Source organism: Thermobia domestica, chromosome 9 (genome assembly GCF_964235325.1).
Source record: "Thermobia domestica chromosome 9, izTheDome1.hap1.1, whole genome shotgun sequence".
NCBI lineage: Eukaryota > Metazoa > Arthropoda > Insecta > Zygentoma > Lepismatidae > Thermobia > Thermobia domestica.
Window position 1 is genome coordinate 143234783 of NC_137462.1, and position 24160 is coordinate 143258942.

The 24160-nt window shown below is 31.4% G+C and overlaps 1 protein-coding gene across 5 annotated transcripts in view; it reads left to right on the top strand.

Moving 5' to 3' along the window:
* Positions 1-24160, top strand: part of LOC145695077 (uncharacterized) — a 266388-nt gene that overhangs the window by 212082 nt on the left and 30146 nt on the right. For all 5 annotated transcript variants that reach the window (XM_081771942.1, XM_081771944.1, XM_081771945.1 and 2 more), the window contains 5 exons: positions 481-635; positions 8018-8191; positions 9858-9939; positions 10504-10576; positions 12327-12501. In XM_081771942.1, coding sequence (XP_081628068.1) covers positions 481-635; positions 8018-8191; positions 9858-9939; positions 10504-10576; positions 12327-12501 — 659 coding nt within the window. The remainder of the gene's footprint in view (positions 1-480; positions 636-8017; positions 8192-9857; positions 9940-10503; positions 10577-12326; positions 12502-24160) is intronic.

The following is a 24160-nucleotide window of genomic DNA, read 5'->3' on the forward strand; positions in this document are numbered from 1 at the left end:
TACACAAATTTTATAAAAATGAATATATATATATGACGGTTAAAGAATTTAAACTCTGTTATAACAACATTTATATATATGTCTGTATTTTCATTAATTTCGATCGTGTCTGAAGAAGGATATGCTAGATATCCGAAACAGTTACAAATTATAATTTAAAATAAAGTAAAGTTTTAAGCTTTGGTCAGTGTCTCTTTTGTTAAAATTTTCCAAAACAATGATATACGTATTTAAACAAATGTTACAATATATGTATATATATATAAAAAAAGAGTAAAATAATAACTAAAAATGATTAAAAATTAATAGATTAGTTCTTATTGGGTTACCTGAGGATTACCATTGTAGTCATAGGTAACATTAAATGATAATAGGTGAAGAAATATAAGAAGAAAAACGTCAATATAATAATGTATTAATGTATGCTAATATACAGAAGCTCATTCGGAGCTTAAGAAAAAAGAGTATTTGTAATTACAGATGGAGAAATATGCACTAGAAATAGCTTATTTGAATAGCCAATCAGACGACTTGGAGAGAAAGTTTCAGCAAAATCTGAAAGAAAATGAGAGAAAGCTAGTTCAGTTGACTAATGAAATACAACAAACATCAGTAGAAAGGAAAATAAAAGAAAAGTAAGTATACTTACTATCACATTAAGGAAACATACTATTAGGTATTTCTGTCAGATTATATTTTTAATTAAAAATAATTTATTTTGTGTTATTTATTTTCAAAAGAACCTGCAAACAGTAGAGGTTGCTTTTAGCAAATACTCGTCCAAAAATAGCTCACTTTTTGTGTCTCTTTCTTATAATATTCTTCACTATTCGTCGAGGCTATATGAGTCGAGGCCTATTGTTTAAAGTTGGAACCGAACTACCACTCGAACAAAGGAAAATGTAACTTTTAAAAATGAATTGTTCATTTACATTTTAATTACTGCGTCTAAAGTAAACAGTGACTACTGTACTGTTCCGGTGATCTCTGTCGTCTTCCTCAACAGTTCTGCATAGCACAATAAACTCTTGTCACTTTTCAGACTCCCATCTTGCATTATTTATTTATTTATTTTTGCGTGTGCCCAGTTGAAAAATGAATAAGTTAAAACACTTATTGATGTAAATCTTTTGAACTCGAACAATTCTTTTGAAATATTTTTCTTTCTTGTTGCTGCGAAGCTATAATGAATAGAAAATAGTAAAATGTTTCTATGTGCTTGGAAAGGAAACTTTGGAGAACGTAGATTAATTTTTACCGGTGTAACTTCTCTTACGATCCGCCTCGAGCCAGTACGATCATTGGTGGTAATTGTAGATTGGTACCAAGCATTCCATCGAATACATCTCTCTGTAGTCCTTGTCTACAGCACCCTAGAGGTACCCTATCCGATATTTTTTATATTTGACATTCTCTTTTTAATTAAGGAAGTTGTTAATCTAATTGTTAATCAAGATGTTTGTTTATCAGTCGCTTCATTTGTTTATTTCATTTCAGATTGTGGATACTATTGACACCATTCAATTGAATATTTTTACTACATTCGTTGAGTTGCTTCATTTACTCTGAACTACGTTCATTGGTTGTTTTTGAACTAGTCATGCCTAGTTTCATGACTACAGAAAGATGCGGCCGATAAAATGCTTGGTACACAACTATAATTACCACCATAGACTACACCAAACTGCATGCCACATTTGAATTATCTGAATTCACGCAGAATGCAGAGCCATCTTTCCTGATCTCTTGCACAGCATGAGTCGAGAAAATGTTTTTAAGACAAAAGATTGGTACTGTTTATCACATATTATTCTGGAATGAAACGTGGGATCTCCCAATTGAATTAAAGAAACCTTAGTGAAACTAGTTTTCACTGATAACTGCGTCATCTATATATTAAGAATCGAAAAAAAAAAACCGTTTCTAATAAAATGTACATATTGTTTTCTGTAGACTCCGAATCTGCAATAAAAAAGGTGACATTTAAGTTGTCACCCTAGTTTGTCACCTCACCCCAGAGGTGGCAAGGAGGACTAATTGTATCAAGGGTGGAATTTTTCCCTCCAAAATATTAACATTTTTTGTCGGACATGTTTTTTTTTTCGTTATTTGCTTATTTCTCCAAATATTGTCCAGTCTCAAGTTAAAAAAAAACACTGTATATATAGAAATAATTAAATTTCTACATGCAAAGTCTTCTTTACTTCTTTAAGAAAATAAATCAATAGTTTGCAGGACCTATTAATTTCTTTCAGTTGTTAAGTTGTCGTCGCAACTGCTAAAATTTCCACTCAAATGAAAGAGAAGAGGAAAATAAAGTTCCAGTCATACTATTTCTTCTAAAGCACACTTTGGCTTCAACTGCAATATCTACCACCGAGTGTGATTCTCTCAGTTAAACCGTATTGGCACTTCGTCTAGTCATCTATGCTTGTAAGGTCAAATTGTGCACTAGCATTTACCATGGTAGTAGAACCGCGTCTCACATAGTTTAACCGTAGCAAATGTATGGATTCATGATTTTTCAGGGGCCGTCATTCTGCAGTTGATACCGAAAGCAAGAACGCGCTCTAGAGACGACATAGTACGTAAAAGCGTAGAAGGTGTTGTAATAACATATTCATGATAAGTACTGGTATAATTTCTTCCAGAGAAAAGCATGATAATATCTATATTAGTTACATCTATCTTTAGATAGATAGATATACCAACGAAAAACTGATAATCCCTAGTAAGCGATCACTTCTTTTAACGATCAGTTTTCAGTAAAAATCATGTAATAAAAGTTTCATTGTATATGTATGTATATTGACTATCTCTTTCTACTCTGTTCATGCGCACATACAAAACACAAAGTTACCGAGTGACAATTTGACATATCTGTATGTATCGATTGTCATATGATTTACTGTATAAGACAGGCGTCTTTATTTCCCAACGGTATGAATCATATGAGTGGAATAAATGTATAATCAGTGAATGCATAAAAATATTAAATAAAACTCATACGTTGCATTCAGAGAAATGCAGCAAAGAATATAAATATATAAGAGGGCACTGGCTTAGGGGTAGAGGAAGATAGGCTACATTAAGTAGTAGGTAACTTTATAATAGAGCACTCTAAAATTCAACTTCAGGCAAAAGCTTTGAATATCGATAAAGTAAACTCAAAGTGATTTCTAAACAATTAAGCTTTCTACGGGAACACGCTTTTTTGTTTAGAGCGATCTATGCTCATGTTGGAGACTGAACACTGACACAAAATTTAGATTATGTACAGTTTTTTTTTTTCTGTTTAATTAAGAACTAGTGTCTCACTTGTAGTTTTTTGCACTAGCTGCTAGTTATAGAATTCTTACTTATTTAAGGACACGATGCGTTGTCCTTCAATGTTTATTTATTTATTTATTTATTTGCCATCAACACAACAGGCATAAGCCCAATTATAGTGTTGGTGTATTACATAATACATTTACAATAGTTTTCTTAAACATAGAGTTCATATTGCAGATGTCAATTTCTTTGTGTTTGATACATATTTTGTTATAAGTAGAACACATTCTCCAAATTGGTGATTTCAATAATACGTTGGTCCTTGCTTTTTTGCAATAAAACAGACCAGAGTTATTAGCACGAGTTTTAAGTGTTGGGACATGAAAATTTAATGTTGATATGAGATCTGTACAATTAAATTCGTTTTGTACTATTTTATGGAGAAAAATCAAATCTGTCACATTTCGCCTTTGTTCAAGTGTAGGGATACAGAAGTTGTCTATTAATGTTAGATAATTTTCATAATATGGATAGATTCCAGTTGTCTTGTACGTCAAGTATTTGATAAATTTAGATTGGACCTTTTCCAGTTGGTGTCTGTATTGCTGTTGTGATGGGTTCCAAATCACAGCAGCATATTCCAGTTTTGATCGCACATAGGCATAATACATTTTTGTTAGTGTAGTACTATTGTTAAATTCCTTTCCAATTTAGAAAGATCAAACATATTTTCACTTGTTTTCTTTTTTCATTCTCTCTCTCTCTCTCTCTCTTTTTTCCATTTTTTGACCCAAATATGCGTACTTTTCCGTAATAGTTTTAGTTTTGACATTTTGTCATCTCCATCTCGAACGTTTTGTTAAATATCAAGAAATTTATTGTTAAATATCGGAGTTTGCAGTAAATGCTCCAAAGCTGTTCCCAGACAAGAACTGAATCTGAAAATGCAATGCAAAGCTTGTAAAAACATATATCATGGTACTTGTGTTAATATCACGGAAGATGATATTAAATTTCTTCGATCGAATGATCAAGCTTGGCGTTGCGACAATTGCGATGGAGCTAGGCGTTCTAATATAGATAATGACAAGTTACTGGAGACAACAACACAGTGTCCTTCGTTACTTGAAGTTTATCAGTTACTATTATCTATTAAAGAAGAAATTAGTGATTTGAAAAAGTCGAACAAGGGAGTCAAAGATTAATTAAGAAAGTTGTTAAACTTAGCACACGAAAAATTAAATTAAAATTCGAAGCTTCTCAAAAATCAAAGTGAATTGCTAAAAACATGCCAGGAAACTATCGATAATTTAAAAAGTGAAAATTTAAGGTTGCAAAAACAAATAGATAAAATGAAGTTACAAATTGATGAGTTGGATCAATACGGACGACGTAACACGTTGGAAGTGTGCGGCGTTCCTGAGCTACCAAATGAAAACATATTAACTACCGTAAAAAATATAGGTCGTGCTCTAGACGTAGATATTAATGACAACATGATTGATGCGTGCCACAGAGTAAAAAAGAAAACATCCCGGTCAGGATGCTGCTAATATAGTTGTTAAATTTGTAAGAAGAATAGATAAAGATAGGTTTTTACATAGAAGAAAGGTTAAACGTAATTTTAATTGTAAAGATATTGGCTTTACTACAGGGGGACCTATTTACGTAAATCAATGTCTCTGTACAAAGGAAAATTGTATTCAGTGAGGCGTGGAAAATTAAACGAGAAAAAAAATTACGAATATTTGTGTGTCGATTGGTCTGGTAACATAAAGTTGAGAAAAAGAGTAGATGACTGTAATTTATACACTTCGTACAGTGGAGGATATTCGACAACTAACATAATTTATGAGTAATAATGACAGAGTGATTTCAATGTTACCAGAATGTACGAGGAATTAATATTAAATTAAATGAAATATATGCTAGTATTTTAACATAAAAATATGATTTCATTGTATTGACAGAAACATGGTTGAATAATAGTGTATTTGATAGTGAATTCATTGATGACAGATATATTGTATTTCGACAAGATAGACTAAATAAAATAGGAAGAGGTTCAATTATAGCAGTATTAAAAAAGTTTCAAGTGCAAGAAATTAGGATAAATATTGAACATGTACAAATTGTCTGTATTAAGATAATAACAGGAGGTAGTACTTATATTATTGTATCAGTATGCTTTCTACCTAACACAAAAATTGAATCATATTATGATTTTGTTTTAGAAAATTTGAGGAGGTCACTAATTTTCAGTTCTATAATATTATTATCGAGGTGACTTTAACATACCCTCAATTACTGATTCCAGTTTTAATCTTATGACTGGAGGTCATATTTGTGAGGTGCTTGCAAACTTTTTATCTGCTTAATCTTCAATCATACAATAATATAAGGAATAATAATGGAAGAACATTAGATTTATTATTAACAAACTTAAAAGATGTTGATATTACTAGAAATAATTGTCCTTTAGTGACTGAGAACTCACATCATCCCTTTTATTAATTGAATTCTGTACTACATCTAAATATTTACAAAGTTTAGTCCAACTATAACTATTGTAAAGCTGACTTTTACAATTTGTATAAGGATCTACATAAAATGGATTGGGCTCAGATAGATCAGTATGATAATCCTAATAATTCAATAAATTATTTTTATAAGAAACTTGCCGCTGTAATTAATAAGAATTTCCTAAACGAAAAATAAATAAAAGATCTTATCCATGTTGGTTTACAGCCGAGATAATAAATCTTATAAAACAGAAAGAATATTTTAGAAGAAAAAGGAATCATTCCAGCTTTAATTTCCTCAAATTTGTTGAATTATGCAAAAAGTTGAAAGGTATGATAAGTAGATCTTACAAATTATACATTAGTAAGGTAGAGAATAATATAATTGGGAATCCAAAAACATTTTGGAGTTTCATAAATAATAAAAAGAGGAATAACAGGAAACAGAATCAGATGACTTGTGAAGGTAAATTGCTTAATTCCAGTAAAGAAATTGTGGATTCTTTTGCAGATCATTTTAAGAGTGTTTATTCTTCGGGTTGCTCTTCTTATGCAATTTCTGAACCGAGTTATCATGAAACAACACACTGTTTAAATATTTCTACTATCGCTGTAAAAGATTACGAGGTCTCTGTAAAAAAAATTAAAATCAAGTAAAGTGAGTGGTTATGATGAAATACCTACTTATATATTTAAAGCATGTGGGGAAGTTCTTCGTGTTTCTCTTTTTTATTTATTTATATATATTATATATATATATATATATATATATATATATATATATATATATATATATATATATATATATATATATATATATATAATAGCATCTTGAAATCTCAAATATTTCCAGATATTTGGAAAATTAGTAAAATTGTATCTATTTTCAAGTCGGGCAATCCATGTGAAGTAAAAAATTATCGGCCGATTTCACTTATATCTGTTCCTTCAAAAATATTTGAGAAAATTTTATACCAGAAAATTTTTGAGCATGTTAAATCTTATATATCAACTTATCAACATGGCTTTTATCCAAAAAGATGTACTGTTACAAACTTGGTTACATTTACTCAATTTATATCTGATTCTTTCAATGATGGTTACTCTGTGGACGCAATATACACTGATTTTGCTAAAGCATTTGATAAATTGAATCATACCATTTTGCTTCAGAAGTTGTCTAATTTTGGTTTTTCTTATGGATTACTAAAATTAATTTCTTCTTACTTAAGCAACTGGAAGCAGTTTGTAGTATATAAGCAATTACACTCTTTTATGTTCAATGTGAATTCAGGTGTACCACAGGGATCCAATTTGGGACCATTGTTTTTTCTATTATTTATAAATGACTTACCATGTGTTATTAACTTCTCAAAATGTCTGTTATTTGCTGACGACCTTAAAATTTATAGGAAGATTAACTAACCTTATAAGAAGATTTATAAGATTTTCATATTAATTTTTCTTTTTTAAAAAATAATAAAATAAAATAAAAATAAATAAATAAATAATCTTTTATACCTCATTTGAGGTATTTTTGTAATGCGGTGCATTCCTTTTGTCTGTTTCACCAATGACACTAAATAATGATTTTGAGTAGACTTGGGTTATAAATAATGTTAAAACTGTGTCCAGGCCTCTTGTTTCATTCATTTATGTTCCAATTAATTGTGTTATTAATAAACTGCATAATGAATGAAATTGTGGCATTGCCAATTTTACAAAATCATTTTGCTACACCATTTTCTAGAGACTTCGATATAGTACAAGTTTTCTTTATTATCGGTAATTTGTATTGCTTATGTATTATACGAGTCCTCAGTGTCTATAACTAGGATATGCTTAAATTTTATTCTGAATGTTATATTGTTCACTTTTGAAAAGCGTAAACACAGATTCATTTCTCAATGAGGAAACAATTACATTAGTCCATAAGGTACAAACATGTGAGACGTGAATAGGTGTTGTTTATCCACTATTTGCAATATATCATTAACACGTTGTTTATCATACGTTATTACATGCAAAATATATGTTAATCGTGACTAATAAATTATTGACTATCAATTATCATGAACTACTTTAAAATAGTGTCTATTGAATTTTGAAGTTTTTTTTTTTTTTTTTTTTTTTTTTTTAAGTTTAAATTATGTTAAACTTCTAATTTAATTCGAAATTAAAGTTTATGAGTTGTTACTGAAATTTCCGTATTATATTTTCAGCAAACTCAAAACACTTTACGCAACCAACGAGTCGAACAAGAAAAAAATTGAATATCTTCAGCAAGATATTAGAAATCTTCAGAAAGATATTTTCGAAATAGAACCAAAACTCGCTGAGATACTTAAACAGAAGACTAAGCTGGCGACAGAATTAGAAACGCTTACTAGCAACAGGTGATTTATTTTTGTACTTTTTTTTTTTTTTTTTTTTTAAATATTAGGCAACCATACAGAAGAAATGTAATATTCTTGTATTTATGGTTATAAAGAATATATGATGAGTTAATGTCTACTATAGTATTTTTCTGATTTTTTTAAAATCATAAAGCTCTGATCTCTAAACACTTCGCATGTAAGTAGCTTTCTGTTACTTTTAAGAGTTCTCTTTTTGTAACTCAAATATGTTAGTCCCATAGTTTTGTATTTTTCCTATTTGTATTTTTTTGTTTTTGTTTTTGTTTTTGTTTTTACTATGCTTCACACGCTATGTAAAGTATTGCTCAGAAAAAGGCCATCCACCTCTCTTTAAAAGGCAATATTTTCACAACGTACGTAGAAAACATTTCCCTTAAAGTAAATATCTTAATTGGTCCAAAAGCATTCTTATTTTCTTCATTTAATTCTGTTTATATGACTTTTCAAAGAAAGTCCGGTGGTGACCATTTTTTAAAAAAATTCTTTTTTCTTTAACAAGACACTACGAAAGAAAGCTTAATAGGATTCCTTACATGCTACCCGTCAAGTGGCCCTTAATTAATACAACAACCGTCATTATTAAATTTACAAAACTACTAGTTTAAAACATACTGTATGTTACTGGATGCATTCTTCACTAGCCTTTCTTCTTCTTTTTCTTTTCTCCCTTCCTCTGTAACTATTAAAAGAATGATGCCTATGTTATTTATAGTTGATTTATTAGAAGTTTGAACCGAGGTAAGGGTTAGTTTTAGTAATGCTAAAATTGTCTTGGACAATAATGAATTAAAATTCACGAAACGCAAAACCACATTTAGAGAACTGGGGCAGGACGCTGTTGAGAAGTGATGTAACATTACAGCTATTAAATAGTGAATAACATCACAACTTTAAACTTCCTTGCAAAATTACTTCTCAGTATCATAACTGACTTAATAGCGGCTCTTTAGGTAGTCATATGGTTAAAAATTCAACTTCTATTGTTTCAGCCTAAGAGGAGGAGACTTGCCTAATGTACTAAGTTTTCTTTCCTTAAATTGAAGCAATAAATTTGAATTTTTAATGATGTGACTACTCCCAAGAGCTGCCAATGTTATGGCTTCTATTATACGGTACAGGGTGCGAAATTTTACAATTGATAGAGGCTTCTCTCCAATAACAATTTTATCTAGATGATTCAATATATAACTAGAAAGATTTTTCATATATTGGTAAACTTTCTCAGCTGCTATTTCGAAATTGATCTTTTATCCATTTCTGATGACTCTGCTTTATATATTCGGTTAAGTTATACTAGTACACAATGAACCATGTGCACTTGCATTTCCATAGCGTTTTTTTCTTTTTTTCTTAGAAATATATCCAGAAAAGAAATAAAAGAAAAGTTTAAATCTAGGCTCAAAGCTGGCGAAATAAGGACCTTCATCGTAGTGCTCTGGCGCTATAGCACTGTACTGATTCGAAACTAAGCGATTACTAAACATAGCGATAAAAATATCAAACACAACATTACAGGTATATACCTGTAGAATATGCATGAAGGGCATTTATAAGTGTCTTATAGCATTGGTTAACGTATATTTTATGCAGTATTTTGTAAATATGTATATTACAAAAAGTTCTATATTATAATTATTCTTTTCAGGAAGAATCTTGAAGAAACATATCGATCTCTGACAAGTAAAAATGACTCTTACGCAGAGAAGAAATTGTTACAAATCCAAGAGGTACTGTAATTATACCAGATTATATTTGATCCATGGACCATGATACTACTCTCACTATATAATTTAGTTGATTTAGTAAAACAAACATTTTACTCAGTTTCTTATTATTTCTTCTAAATTCAAAAGATTTATTGGACGACATCTCACTGTTGACGTACAGTTTTCTGTTTGAAGAATAAATTAACTGTATATTTTAAACTGAAGGTCTTGTCTAGTACAGTGTCGATACGGAAAGGGGTATTAAACTTTAATTAATTAATCAAATTAAATAAAAATGAATGGAATACAAACTACTTTGATACCTTTAATAAACCTGGTTTATTGGATTGGTTCTCAAGAAAGAAGTAAATGTAATATGCAGATGAAATATCAATATTCATTCTTTAGACGCAACTTCTTAATTTCCCTTCAATATAACAGACAATTTGTACTCGGACAAACCTTCATTTTCTTTACTCAGAACATTGAGAGTTCAATGATTTTTTTCTTTCGAAAATATAGAAATAAATTACATTAGATAGGAATATCTCCTAACCAATCTTTCTTTGTTTTCTTCATTTGTAGATACAGAATGAATTTGATAATTTGCAAATTAAGCATAAACAGATGCTAGAAGAAAAAGATAAGTTGATTAGAGGTATAGTAAAATCTTTTTGACTTTAAGTAAATTAATTTAAATTGTAGAAAATTGGATTTTATAATCAGAAAAATATAAATTGATCTATGCTATCGATAAACAAAATGGGGAGTCGCGGAGCTTAGTAGTAGAGTGCTCAATTCTAGTGGATGGGGTCCCTGGTTCGATTCCAGCCCGCGCCAAGTGAACTTTGTGGTGGACAAACACCGGGGTTCTCCCGTTGGGTACTGCTTGGATTTTCTCGGGGTTCTCCCGTTTCCTCTTACTTTCTTCATTCCATCATTATGATTCATCTCATCATTATCGTCTTCCTTAGCCTCAGTATATAATCGTGGGACGTTAAATTAAAATAAGACTCTTCAAAGTCATATTGTTATACTTCTAAATTAATATTGTAATGTACGGTAATTGTTTTCTTAGCCGTACGAATGATGAAGTTGCTGAACTATGCATAAAACAAACAACATACGCATGCTTCTATCTTGTCTACTAAAATAATTGATTTAATTAAAACAAAATTTTCGTTGATATTACTGTATCTTAAGCATTATCAAGAGAGAAATAAAAAAGTAAGAACTTATAGTAGTGAGGACAGGTAAAATATGACCTAAAAAACTAATATAAAAAATGCGCAGCATTATATGCAACACACATACATACTTATGGGATTTGTTGTGTTTCTACAGTGTAGAACATTTGACGCAAATGTTTCTCTTCTTTTATTGCTCTTTACGGTTGTGACAATATCGATGGTGTTATTGCATCTTCTGTTCAGAGAACCCAGGTCGGAGTTTAATTTTGATTTTTTGGTAGGGATAAAACAAAGTGTCATATATTTATCTTATTATTAAAATAAATGATGAAGACTTCTTAATGACTTGTATTTGATTATTGTCATGTTTCGAAACTTAAGGTATGAACTGGCGGAACAATATCACCGATACTCGTACAAATGGTGTAATATCATCAACATTGACATATTCGAAGCTGTCAATAACAACAGGCGAAAAACAAGTGCGTAAAATATTTACATTGTTCGAGCTGTTAAATACAACCACAAGCTACCCGCGTATACATATTATATATAGTGCTGTTAGTTTATTTTACTTCATATTATTCTATCTTCATTAACACGTAGTAGTTCTTACCTTTTATCTTGGTAATGTTAAAATGATAGAGAAAATGAAGTTGACAAAACAAACAAGTTTAGTACAAGGGATTTTTTTTTTTATATTTGTAAGATTTAATCACTTTACATCAAGAAAAAAGATTACACTCTACAAACTTTGTAAACAAAATTATATTCTAATTTTCTAGCTTTAGTAAATTATATGATGCATATACTAGCCGAATTATTCGTACATATATTAAGAAGCTCCATAAATAATTTGATAATTCTTAATTCTTCAAAATTAAAAACATTAAAGCTACAAAATTCTATATGTTTAACTCGATATCTTTCTGTTTCCTCAGATGGAGTAATTTAAAACAAGTATTTTAAAATTCTTCTTAGTAGCACTAGGCATTTTAGATATTTAAATTATTATGTTATAGTGTGATATTTTTACATGGATACCAATACAGAGTTAATTACTATTAACTATTTGAACTATATGGTTTGCAAAGGCTGAGATGTATGTTTAATTTGTTACGTAAAGAACAAATATGTAAGAGAAATGCAGGAAAATAGACATTTACTTCCTAATATCAGACTTTGATGGCTATTTAAATTTATTCTTTCAATTTCTAGATTTAAATACAACACAAGAAGCAATAAGTAACAAAACATGTGAAGCAGAGGAACTGTCACAATCAAACCAATCTTTAGAATCCAAGCTTTTTGAGTTAAATGCTGCAATAAACAAAACGAGAGTGGACATTGCTACTGCTGAACGAGATATTTTTAAACTAACATTTAAGCGTAGGTGAGTTTTTTTCGTGCATTCTTAAATTCTTTTCCAAATTTTTCATCTTACATAGGGCTATTTAAATCATGACATTAGATGTAAATTGTTATTTTAATAATCTCTGATGATGTTCCCATATTGTATACGTAATAGTGTGAATAACTAATACAACCAATAATTGATGGAAATAATTTTTGAGAAAAGGTTGCTGATAATAAAAGCAAAAGTACTAGGTAATTCAAACTATACCAGATACCAGCCACTAATCTGTTACGTGCCCTTTAATTCCTTTGCTAGAATAATTTTAGCGACTAATTCTGTAGCTGTCTTCAGCCTAACAGTTCTTTAAGGTAAAATTGGATGAAGATAGCAACAGAATTGGTTGCTAAAATTATTCCAGTAAAGAACTGTTACTGGTTATTATTCTTAACAAATAAGTGTCAGATTACCTGTAATATAGTTGAATCAAATCATATTAGGTTGAAACTTGTGTTTATTGGACTGTGTATAAATTAAAAGATAAATAAAAAGTATTTAGTAATAATTTCAACATAATCAGATGAACATATATAACGCACGTACAGTATATTTGTGTATAATACTGAAATGCACGAAAATATATTCGGGCACAACTTCAAACATGGGTTAAATTATTGTGACCAGACATACTGATTTTTTCGAAGAATATTATTTTTCGAAGAGTTGTCCTGCGTGTTGCGATGACACCTAGGAAATCGAGAAATGTTCTTTTTTAGAATGTCCTGCGAAATGTCATTATTTAACTAATGTCCAGCTTGAAAGACACTAATAAATTGTCAGGAAAAGAAACAAAAGAATCTTACTTGTTTCATGGTATTACAAATGTAAAGAAGTGTGCTACTTCTGAAAAAAATATTAAAGAATGAAACACTGCTCAAATCAGGGTAGATTCAAGATGGAGTGACTTATTCAAGCATTTTGAAGAAAATTTCATTCCATATTTCCAAGTATGTAATATTGTGGAGTTCAGTATGCACCTTCCTGCCACAAATGCTTCGAGCGAGAGGATATTTTCTATAATGAATACTTTGTGGACTGGTGAGAAAGCTCAGTTGAAAACTGAAACTCTTAAACACCTAATAACAATAATAATAACCAAATACCTGTAGTGAATTCCATGACATGATTTTGCAAAACATCAAGTTACTGTGCGCTATACATTCAAGTGAAAAATACGTCACAAATCACTGTGTTGATGTTTAGGTAAACAGATGTCACATATTGATGAAAATAATTTTTAACATTTTTGTAAAAAGTTTCCAAGGTAATGGATAAGTAACCGTTAAGACGAACGAACAATTTTTATATTTCATTAAAATTTTGTTTCAACATTTTTTTTTTTTTTTTTTGCTTCATTAAAGTGACTCTTTCGTGTTACTCCATCAAGTTGTTTTAAATTGTTTCATCAATCTTGTATTTGTCATTCATGAAAGTATTTGGAGTTTTTTTTAAAGCAAAACTGAAAGGATAACTCAAGATTAACGTTAAATGAAATAAGGACATGCGTATTGTCAATGCACTAGGCTATCATTTACTATTATACTTGTGGCCTCATTTTGCTTGCCAGAATCTGGTCACCCGAGTTACATATGATTAACATTAAATATTGTCTTTACTTTTCCTTCGTTCTTTTATAAACTCTAATGATGAGCCACAATCTCGAAAGCTTATTACATATACATTGAGTTCCTATAGTGTGTTTTTATTTGTAACTATCATGGAAATATCTTTCAATTTAGTTTACATTTTCAGTTGCTTATGATTGTATTCTTTTGTTCTAATCATAGATATATAGCATAGCCTTCGAAAATGTGAGTTGGGCCGGAAGATCCGAGCAAGCGTACCTAGCAATTCAGTTTGGACTTATCTGTTTATATATATATGTATTTCAGTTTTCTGGTGGATTAAATTGCTGCCTTGAGCATACTAACATTTAGACACTGTTTCTGCAACTACCTAAGATTTCCTGTTTTGTGCATTATGTAAACTGAATGGTGTTCGATAGAGAAGATACGATCCTTAAAAAAAAAAAAAAAAAAAAAAAAAAAAAAAAAAAAAAAAAAAAAAAAAAAAAAAACTTAAAAGCTATATACAAACTTCACATCATATATTTGGATCACGAAAAATTAAATCCAACGAAATCTTTTTTACGTATTTATTTATTTATTTAGTTATTTACTTCCATTAAAACCATTACAAGTTTTTCTTTTGTGAAGGTTTTATTCAGTCAAGTCTCTATAACAAGAAAAATATGAAATTCTTCAACAAGTACATATAGCATGTTTTAATTGTATCTATAAATCTTGACCCAGTGAAACTTAAATACAATAAAAACATGCAGTTCTTCAACAATTGTACATTGCATGTTTTAATTGTAATTATAAGTTCTACTGAGTCAAGGTTTATAGATAAAACATGCAGTTTTTCAACAATTGTATGCCGCATGTTTTAATTGTATCTATAAGTCTTGACCCAGTGGAACTTAAATACAATAAAAACATGCAGTTCTTCAACAATTGTACACTGCATGTTTTAATTGTATCAATAAGTTTTGACCCAGTGGAATTTAAATACAATAAAAACATGCAGTTCTTCAACAATTGCACACTGCATGTTTTAATTGTATAAGTTTTACTGAATCAAGATTTATAGATTAAATAAAAGCATGCAGTTCTTCAACAATTGTATGCTGCATATTTTAATTGTCTCAATAGAACTTACATAGAAAATTAAAACAAGATGAGATATTGTATAGAGAATACTTTCTTTAGTATTATGGCACTAGAAAATAAAAATGAGGGCATTAAATACGAATATATGGATCCTCCCATAAGCAGCTTTAACTATAAATTTTATTTAAAAAAAAAGCGACTAAAGCAACAGAAATAATCACGATTATAGTCCATTTCATACGGAGTATTGATTTTTAAATACTACTCAAGAATAAAAAAAAATGATAGCTTCAATTCCTGAAGGACACTAATGTAAGAATCAACCTTATCTTATTTGATTGTATTTGTATCATGGATTGGTATTGTTAGCACTGTAAATTCATCTTTTCTTCTATATTTCTTTAAAAGCACATTCCAACATAAAACAGAAGTGTTAAACATTATGCAAATGGTTATCAAAATAACGGAAACACTAGTAGTTTGCAACACATAAGAAGTAAGCTGGTAATATTGAGAATGTGTTTGCAGTGTCTGTCTGTTGTTAGTAGAATAAGAACTCATGGTAATATAACATCAGTGTAGGGTAATAGTGGATGGAAAAGAATACTCAGTGACAGATAGCCGAGCATTGAAGAGGATTGGCACTAAGGACCGTAAGCGAATGTGGCAAATCAGTCAGTACCTGGAACAGCCTATTGCGATATTCACAGTCCAGCGCAAAGTGCATAATCTGAACATCAACGGTCGCTTGCAATTTCCAAACACTGATCATCACCAACTACGCTGTAACGCGAAGAAAATGGTGCCGAGTACATGCAAAAAATGGATCCCTGATGATTGAAAATGAGTAACATGGTTAGATGAGTTCTTTTGCACCTTATTTCCACAACAGGCCGTGTTTATGTGCGGACACCCAAAGAAGCTCATGCTCCGAACTGTCCTCTCCCTATCGTGAAATATGGCAGTGGTTGTGTGATGCTGTGAGCCGAAATTTTCTGATATTCCGTGGATACTATGAATATTTACAGAACGCATTATTGTCACTGATTGTGTGGATTTGGACAGTTTTGATGTCCATGTACACTCTGGTCCAGATGTTGATTCCAGGCAATGACACGATTTTTCAAGATGACAATGCGCGCCTATTCACGCGCTGGAACTGTTGAGGCTAGGTTTTATGAACATGAGAATAAAGTGTCCTGGTCCGTTCCAGACCTCAATATTATTGAACACCTGTAATCAGTTCTGTAGCTCAGGCTCCTAAGTTGACTTCACTACAAAGTTTTAGACATATATACAAGATTTGTAAATGAAGTAATGAGACTTTGAAAACTGACTTTTATTTATAATATATATACATTCGCATTCTGTAACCTTCGAAATAGTTCCCTTGAGTAGCCACGCAGCAATGAAGACGTTGCTTCCAGTCTTCATAACAATGCTGAAACTAAGAAAGTGCGATGGCCTTCAGTTGGTTGATTACAGCCTCTTTGATATTTTCTGTCGTCCCATAATGATAGTCTTTGAGATGTGTTTTCACAATTGGAAAAAGAAAAAAAAAAGTTGCAGGAACTCAAGTCAGACGAATACGGAGGCCGAGCAACAACAGGAATGTTTTTCCAAACCGAAACATCACAACTGAAAGCATTGTATGACAACGAGTATTGTTGTGATGCAGCATTCAGCTGTTTAAGATGTCTCGCCGCATGTGAGCGATCTGCTTTCGCAGCTGTTCAAGAACTTTACAGCAAAAATATCTATTAGCTGTTTGCCCTTGAGGCATGAATTCTTTGTGGAGAATGCCTCTGCTGTAAAAAAAAAAAAAAAAAAAAAAAAAAAAAACTTGACTTTGAGCTTTTATCGGCCGTAGTGAGCTGGGAATGTGCCACTCTGTCTTTTGAAATTAGGTTTAGGGATCGTACTCAGATGCATGTCTCGTCATCTATGTTGAAATTTTTCAAAAAATCTGGTTTATTTTCAATCCACTCCAAAAGATCACGGCATATAAGATCTTCACTGTTGTATTTGTGTTCAGGAGTGAGATTTTTCTGTATCAATATCGTATTTTCTCATCCTCAGCTCGCTCGTCAAAATCTGATAAACAGTCGTGTGATTCAAATTCAATTCGTCTGCTATTATTCTGGTAGTTAACTGTCAATTAGCCCACACAAGGTCTCGAATTTGTTATAAATTTCTGGACGTTGTTGGGTTTTCAGAGCGGTGCTCATCTTCCACTGATTCTTGGCCTTCGGAAAATCCCATGATCCATTTAAGCACCTGGTATCGCGACAAAACAGCATCGCCGTAGGCTTTATATATATAGTCTCGGTCATGTTGCACCCAAATTTCAAGCAGACCTTAATGTCACACCGTTGCTCGTAACTTTGTTCGCTTATTTTCGTGACGCGGTATAACAGCTCGCTTGAAAACACGAGCTCTTCTACTTCACCTGCTAACACGACGGACTCATCACTCATACTGAGTCTGCATGAGATGTTGACGCTTGTGCTTTTTGGATATGAGGTAGGGGTGGGGGAGTCACGCAATGTTGCCAGTTTCGTGGTACATACATACCCATATACTACACACCTCTTCTATCCTTGCTGACTGAACTGAATGCTAGTAGTAGAAAATGGATCGATCTGGAACAGACCTGAGCCAGTTTTAGCCAACTCACAAGCCACTGAGAAAATGACCACCGTGCACCGTGAGCCCACGGTCTTTTACGACCTCCATTTTAGGGGTGAATTCGTTCCCTTTTATGACCACTTTTAAGGGGGTGTATTCGTTCTCTTTTACGAGCACATTTTAAGGGGTGAACTCATTTCCTTTTATGAGCACTTTTCCAACCCATATGTTAATTACGAACACATAGAAGAACAGATAACACATAACACTACGTAACACACAGCAGAACAGATAACAGATAAGAATATGAAACATAGAAGGGGTGTACTCGTTCCCTTTTATGAGCATATTTTCCAACCCCTATTTTAACATAGGAGATAACACATACGATTACGAACACATAGCAAAGCAGATAACACTTAACACTACGTAACACACAGCAGAGCAGATAACACATAAGACTCGTACCCTTTTATGAACACTTTTTCAAGGGTGTATTCATTCTCTTTTATGAGCATATTTTTCAACCCTTATTGTAACATAGGAGATAACACATACGATTACGAACACATAGAAGAGCTGATAACACATAGCACTATTTTAACATAGCAGAACATAAGACTACGTAACATAGCAAGGGTGTACTCGTTCCCTTTTATGAGCACTTTTTCAACCCTTATTTTAACATTACGAACACATAGAAGAGAAGATAACACATAAAACTACGCAACACACAACAGAACAGATAATACATAAGAATACGTAACATAACAAGGGTGTATTCATTCTCTTTTACGACCTCCATTTTAAGGGGAACTCGTTTTCAACCCCTATTTTAACATGGCAGATAACACATAAGATTACGAACACATAACATAGCAGGGGTGAACTCGTTCTCTTTTATGAGCATATTTTCAACCCTTATTTTAACATAACGAGCAAGGATTACAATCGAACACCCACGGTCTACAGATAATCATTTTAGATGGTGTATTCATTCATTCTCTTTGATGACCATTTTTCCACCCCTAATGAAATTACATAGGAGAGCAGATAATACATAAGATTCGTTCTCTTTTACGACCTCTATTTTAAGGGTGAACTCGTTCCCTTTTATGATTACTTTTTCAACCCCTATTTTGAACATTTGAACATAGCAGAAATGACATAAGCATGTCCTCAAACTACTGGCCATCGTGAACAAAAGGTCAAACTCGAAAACGAAACAACATATTGAGGTGCTGTTTCCAAATCTAGTAACTGGTCATCAACTACTACAAGTTCCAAAAATAGTGGTCATCGAGGTCAAAGGTCACAGTACTTAAAACCTAATTACTCGAAAATGGAGCCACATACTCAGGTGCTGTTTCCACATTTAGTAATCGGTCACCAACTACTACATGTCCCAAAATTAGTGGTCATTGAGGTCAAAGGTCAAAATACTTAAAACCTAATAACACGAAAACTGAGCCACATATTGAGGTGCTGTTTCCACATTTAGTAATCGGCCACCAACTACTACAAGTTCCAAAATACTGATCATCGAGGTCAAAGGTCAACATACTTAAAACCCAATAACTCGACAACTGAGACACATATTGAAGTGCTGTTTCCAAATCCAGTAATACGCCATCAACTACTACAAGTTCCAAAAATAGTGGTCATCCAGGTCAAAGGTCAAAATACTTAAAACCTAATAACTCAGAAACGGAGCCACATATTGAGATGCTCTTTCCACATTTAGCAATTGGTCATCAGGTACTACAAGTTCCAAAATAATGATCATCGAGGTCAAACGTCAAACTCGAAAACGGATCCACATATTGAGATGCTGTTTCCAAATCTAGTAATACGCCATCAACTACTACAAGTTCCAAAAATAGTGGTCATCGAGGTCAAAGGTCAAAATACTTAAAACCTAATAACTCAGAAACGGAGCCACATATTGAGATGCTCTTTCCACATTTAGCAATTGGTCATCAGGTACTACAAGTTCCAAAATAATGATCATCGAGGTCAAACGTCAAACTCGAAAACGGATCCACATATTGAGATGCTGTTTCCAAATCTAGTAACTGGTCATCAACTAGTACATGTTAAAAAGTACTGATCATCGAGGTCAAAGGTCAAACTCGAAAATGGATCCACATATTGAAGTGCTGTTTCCAAATCTAGTAATTGGTCATCAACTACTACAAGTTCTAAAATAATAACCTTCCAGGTCAAAGGTCAAATATTTAAACGCAAATAACTCTTAAATGGATCCACGTATTGAGGTGTTATTTCCAAATCTAGTAACTGGTCATCAACTGCTACAAGTTCTAAAATAATGACCATCGAGAGCTTGTAAACGGAGCAACGGATAAGTTTTGTACAAAGCAGAAAAAGTGAAAGAGGAATAAATTTGAGTGGTCTATTGAATTTTGTACCAACGAGAAATGTCATTTTTTCTAGACCATGTTCTAATATTTAAACAAACGAAGGGTGAATTTGAGGGACCTATTCAATTTTGCATCAACGAGAAATAATTGCGTATTTTAAACAAACAATCGGATAAATGTAACCGGCTCAGAAGCTCAATACTATTTTGTACTCTTGAGTGAGCTTTCCAATTTTGTAGCAAGAAGGACCATTTTTTAAAAAAACTAACTCAGAATTTCATTTCATTTTTGTAATACTCAAATTTGGATGAAGTGTTTAGTTTTGTACGAACCAGAAAAACTTGATTGGATTATTTCCTTAGGTACCAACTGGAAAAAGTGAAGGACCATTATTCAAATAAACGAAGGAATAGAGTGTTTAGTTTTTGTACCAACTAGAAAAAAAGAAGTGAAGTATGAATAAAATTTAGGTGGACTATTTTCTTTTGTATCAATCAGAAAAAAAACGAAGAAGAGCCATTTTAACAACTTCATAATTTCGATGTTCTACTTTTTATACCAACGAGAAAAAATGAACTAGCTGAATATACGAAAGAATAAATTTAAGTGACCTATTCAATTTTGTACCCATGAGAAATGGCTCAGCAAAAGGCGAAGAAGGGCTATTTTAAACAATGAAGTATTTAGTTTTGCACCATTTTGGAGTATTCAAATAAACAAAGGAATTATAATTTGTGTCAACTCTAAAATCAATTAAACGAAGTAATGCATTTGAAAAACCGAAGTTGAGTATTTTATACCATTTTGTATTATTTCAACAAACAAAGGATTAAGCAAAATAAAGGATCATTTTATATCATTTTAAACTAGTCTATTTAATTTTGTAGCAACCAAAGGATTTTCACGGAAGAACAAAATTGTACTAATCAGAAAAACCGAAGAAGACCCATTTTAACTAACTGAGAATTTCTGTACCTTTTTGTACTATTTAAACAAACGATGGGATTAATTTGAGTGACCTGTTTTTTGTACTAACCAGAAAAATCGAAGAAGGTACCTTTATACTAGCTCAATGAACGAAAGAACAAATTTGAGTGTTCTACTTTTTATACCAAACAAAGAAGAACCATTTTGTACTAATCAAATAAACGAAAGAAAAAAGTGAAAAAAAGACCAATTTAACTAGCTCAGAATTTATATACGTTTTGTTTAGGTGTCCTACTTTTTGTACCAGCGTGAAATGTCTTTTTAACCAGCTCAGTAGTATTCAAATAAACAACTAGTTCAGAATTTCTGTACTTTTGTGTCATTCAAACAAATGAAAAAACCAAGCAGGAAAAGAAAAGAATTTGTACTGACCAGAAAAGGTGAAGAAGGATCATTTTATACCTTTATGTGCTATTTAAAGAAACGAAGGAATAAATTTGAGTGATCTATTCAATTTTATACCAATCAGAAGAAAAGCAAAGAAGGGCCATTTTAATTAGTTGAGTATTTTTGTGCTACACAAATCAACAAATGAATAAATTTGAGTGACCTATTCAATTTGGTATCAACAAGAAATACCATTTTAAATAACTCAGCATTTTATATCTTTTTGTGCTATTTAAATAAACGAAGAAAGCGAAAGAGATCCAATATAGCTAATCAAATAAACGAAGGAATAAATTTTTGTAACCTATTCAGTTTTGAAAAACAAGCAGGAAAAGGAAAGAATTAACATTTTGTACTAATCAAATAAACGAAAGAATAAATTTTGAGTGGCTTAAGCAAAGAAGGTCAATTTGTACCTTTTGTGCTATTAAAACTGAGTGACCTATTCAATTTTGTTTGCAATTAAAAAAAACGGAGAAGGTCTATTTTATGTACATTTTGTACTACTCAAATACCATATTCTGCTACTCAAACAAACGACGGAATAAGCTCAGAATTTCTATACCTTTTTGTGTTATTCAAATAAACGAAGAAATAAATTTGTGTGACTTATACCAACCAGGAAGGTCCATTATACCATTTTTGTAACAATCAGAAGAAAACAGCTCAGAATTTTATACCTTTGTGGTGTTACATTTGGTATATGTCTGTGCCATCCAGAGAACAATTTAAATTGACTCTCACTGACAATTCAGTTGCCACAGTCCAATGTTTGTAATATTACAGTACTACAAATTGATCCAGTTAACAGTTCAAGTTCTTCTATTCATTCACAAACAAATGCATATGCTACAGTGGGCTCAGTGTTCATTTACAGAATTAAATAATTGTTTATCTTTCTCTAAAAACATTTCTACTATTTTGTTGATATAATAATCACACTCTGTAATGTATTCATATACCAGATTAAATTTTTTCTCCAAAGTATAAGTGTTCTTAATATTACAACTTTTAAAATGCTTCTTTAAATAAAGTTTATAGATTTTCTGGCTCAGAATTTGAGTTGTCTATTTAGTTTTGTACCAACCTAAGAACAAGGGCGAAGAAGGACTATTTTATAATTTTACTACTCAAATAAGCAATGGAGTATTTAGTTTTGCACCATTTTGGAGTATTCAAATTAACAAAGAACTTATAATTTGTGTCAACTCTAAAAACGGCCATTTTGTATTATTTCAACAAACAAAAGAAAAAGCAAAAAGGACCATTTTAAACTATTTAAATAAACGAAGGCATAAACATGAGTGAGACCAGAGAAAAACCGAAGAAGGTCCATTTTAACTAACTGAGAATTTCTGTACCTTTTTGTACTATTTAAACAAACGAAGGGATAAATTTGAGTGATCAGAAAAATCGAACAAGGTACCTTTATACTAGCTCAATGAACGAAAGAACAAATTTGGGTGTTCTACTTTTCCATTTTAACTTGCTGAGTATTTTATACCATTTTGTACTACTTAAATAAACGAAAGAAAAAGCGAAAAAAGACCTTTTTAACTAGCGCAGAATTTCTGTAACGCAAAAAATAAGTTGGATGGAGTAACAAGAAAGAAAGCAAATATATGCCATATTAACTATTTAAATAAACGAAGGGATAAATATAAGTGATCTATTCCATTTTGTACCAAGGAGAAATGTCATTTTTATCTAACTTAGAATTTCTAGTGCATGTTGTATTATTTAAACAAAACGAAGGGCTAAATTTGAGAAAGCGAACGTGAACCATTTTACTCAAAATTTGGATGGAGTATTTAGCTTTGTATGAACCAGAAAAAAATGTAAAGAAGAACCATTTTAACTAACTCAGATCTTTATACCATTCTGTACTATTTTTTGTACCAATCAGAAGAAAATCAAAGAAGGGTTATTTTAACTAGCCAAGCAGAAAAAAGGAAAGAATTAACACTTTGTACTAACCAGAAAAGGAGAAGAAGGATCAGCATTCTATACTTTTTATGCCATTTATTCGGGTGTCCTATATCTTTTTTACCAACGAGAACCATTTTTAATTGACTTAGAATTTTATACCTTTTTGAAAAATTTGTATCAAATCGAAAAAAGCAAGGAAATACCATTTTAAATAGCTCAGCATGTTATAGCTTTTTGTTTTTTTGGTCTACCCAATTTAAACAAACAAAAGAATAAATTTGTCTGACCTATTCACTTTTATAGCAAGCAGAAAAAGGAAAGAAAAATTTGAGTGGCTTAAGCAAAGAAGGTCAATGGTAACTAGCCTATTGAAGAATGAATAAATTTTGTTTGCAATTAAAAAAGCGGAGAAGGTCTACTTTCTATACCAAGCATAGAAAAACAAATTTGTTTGAGCTATTCACTTTTATAGCAAGCAGAAAAAGCATGAAAAAAAAAGGGAAGAAGGTTCATTATAACAAGCTAGGTATTTTTATACCATTTTGTATTACGGGTGGTCTATTTCATTTTTGTAACAATCAGAAGAAAACAGCTCAGAATGTTATACCTTTGTGATGTTATATTTTTGTATCATCCAGAGAACAATTTAAATTG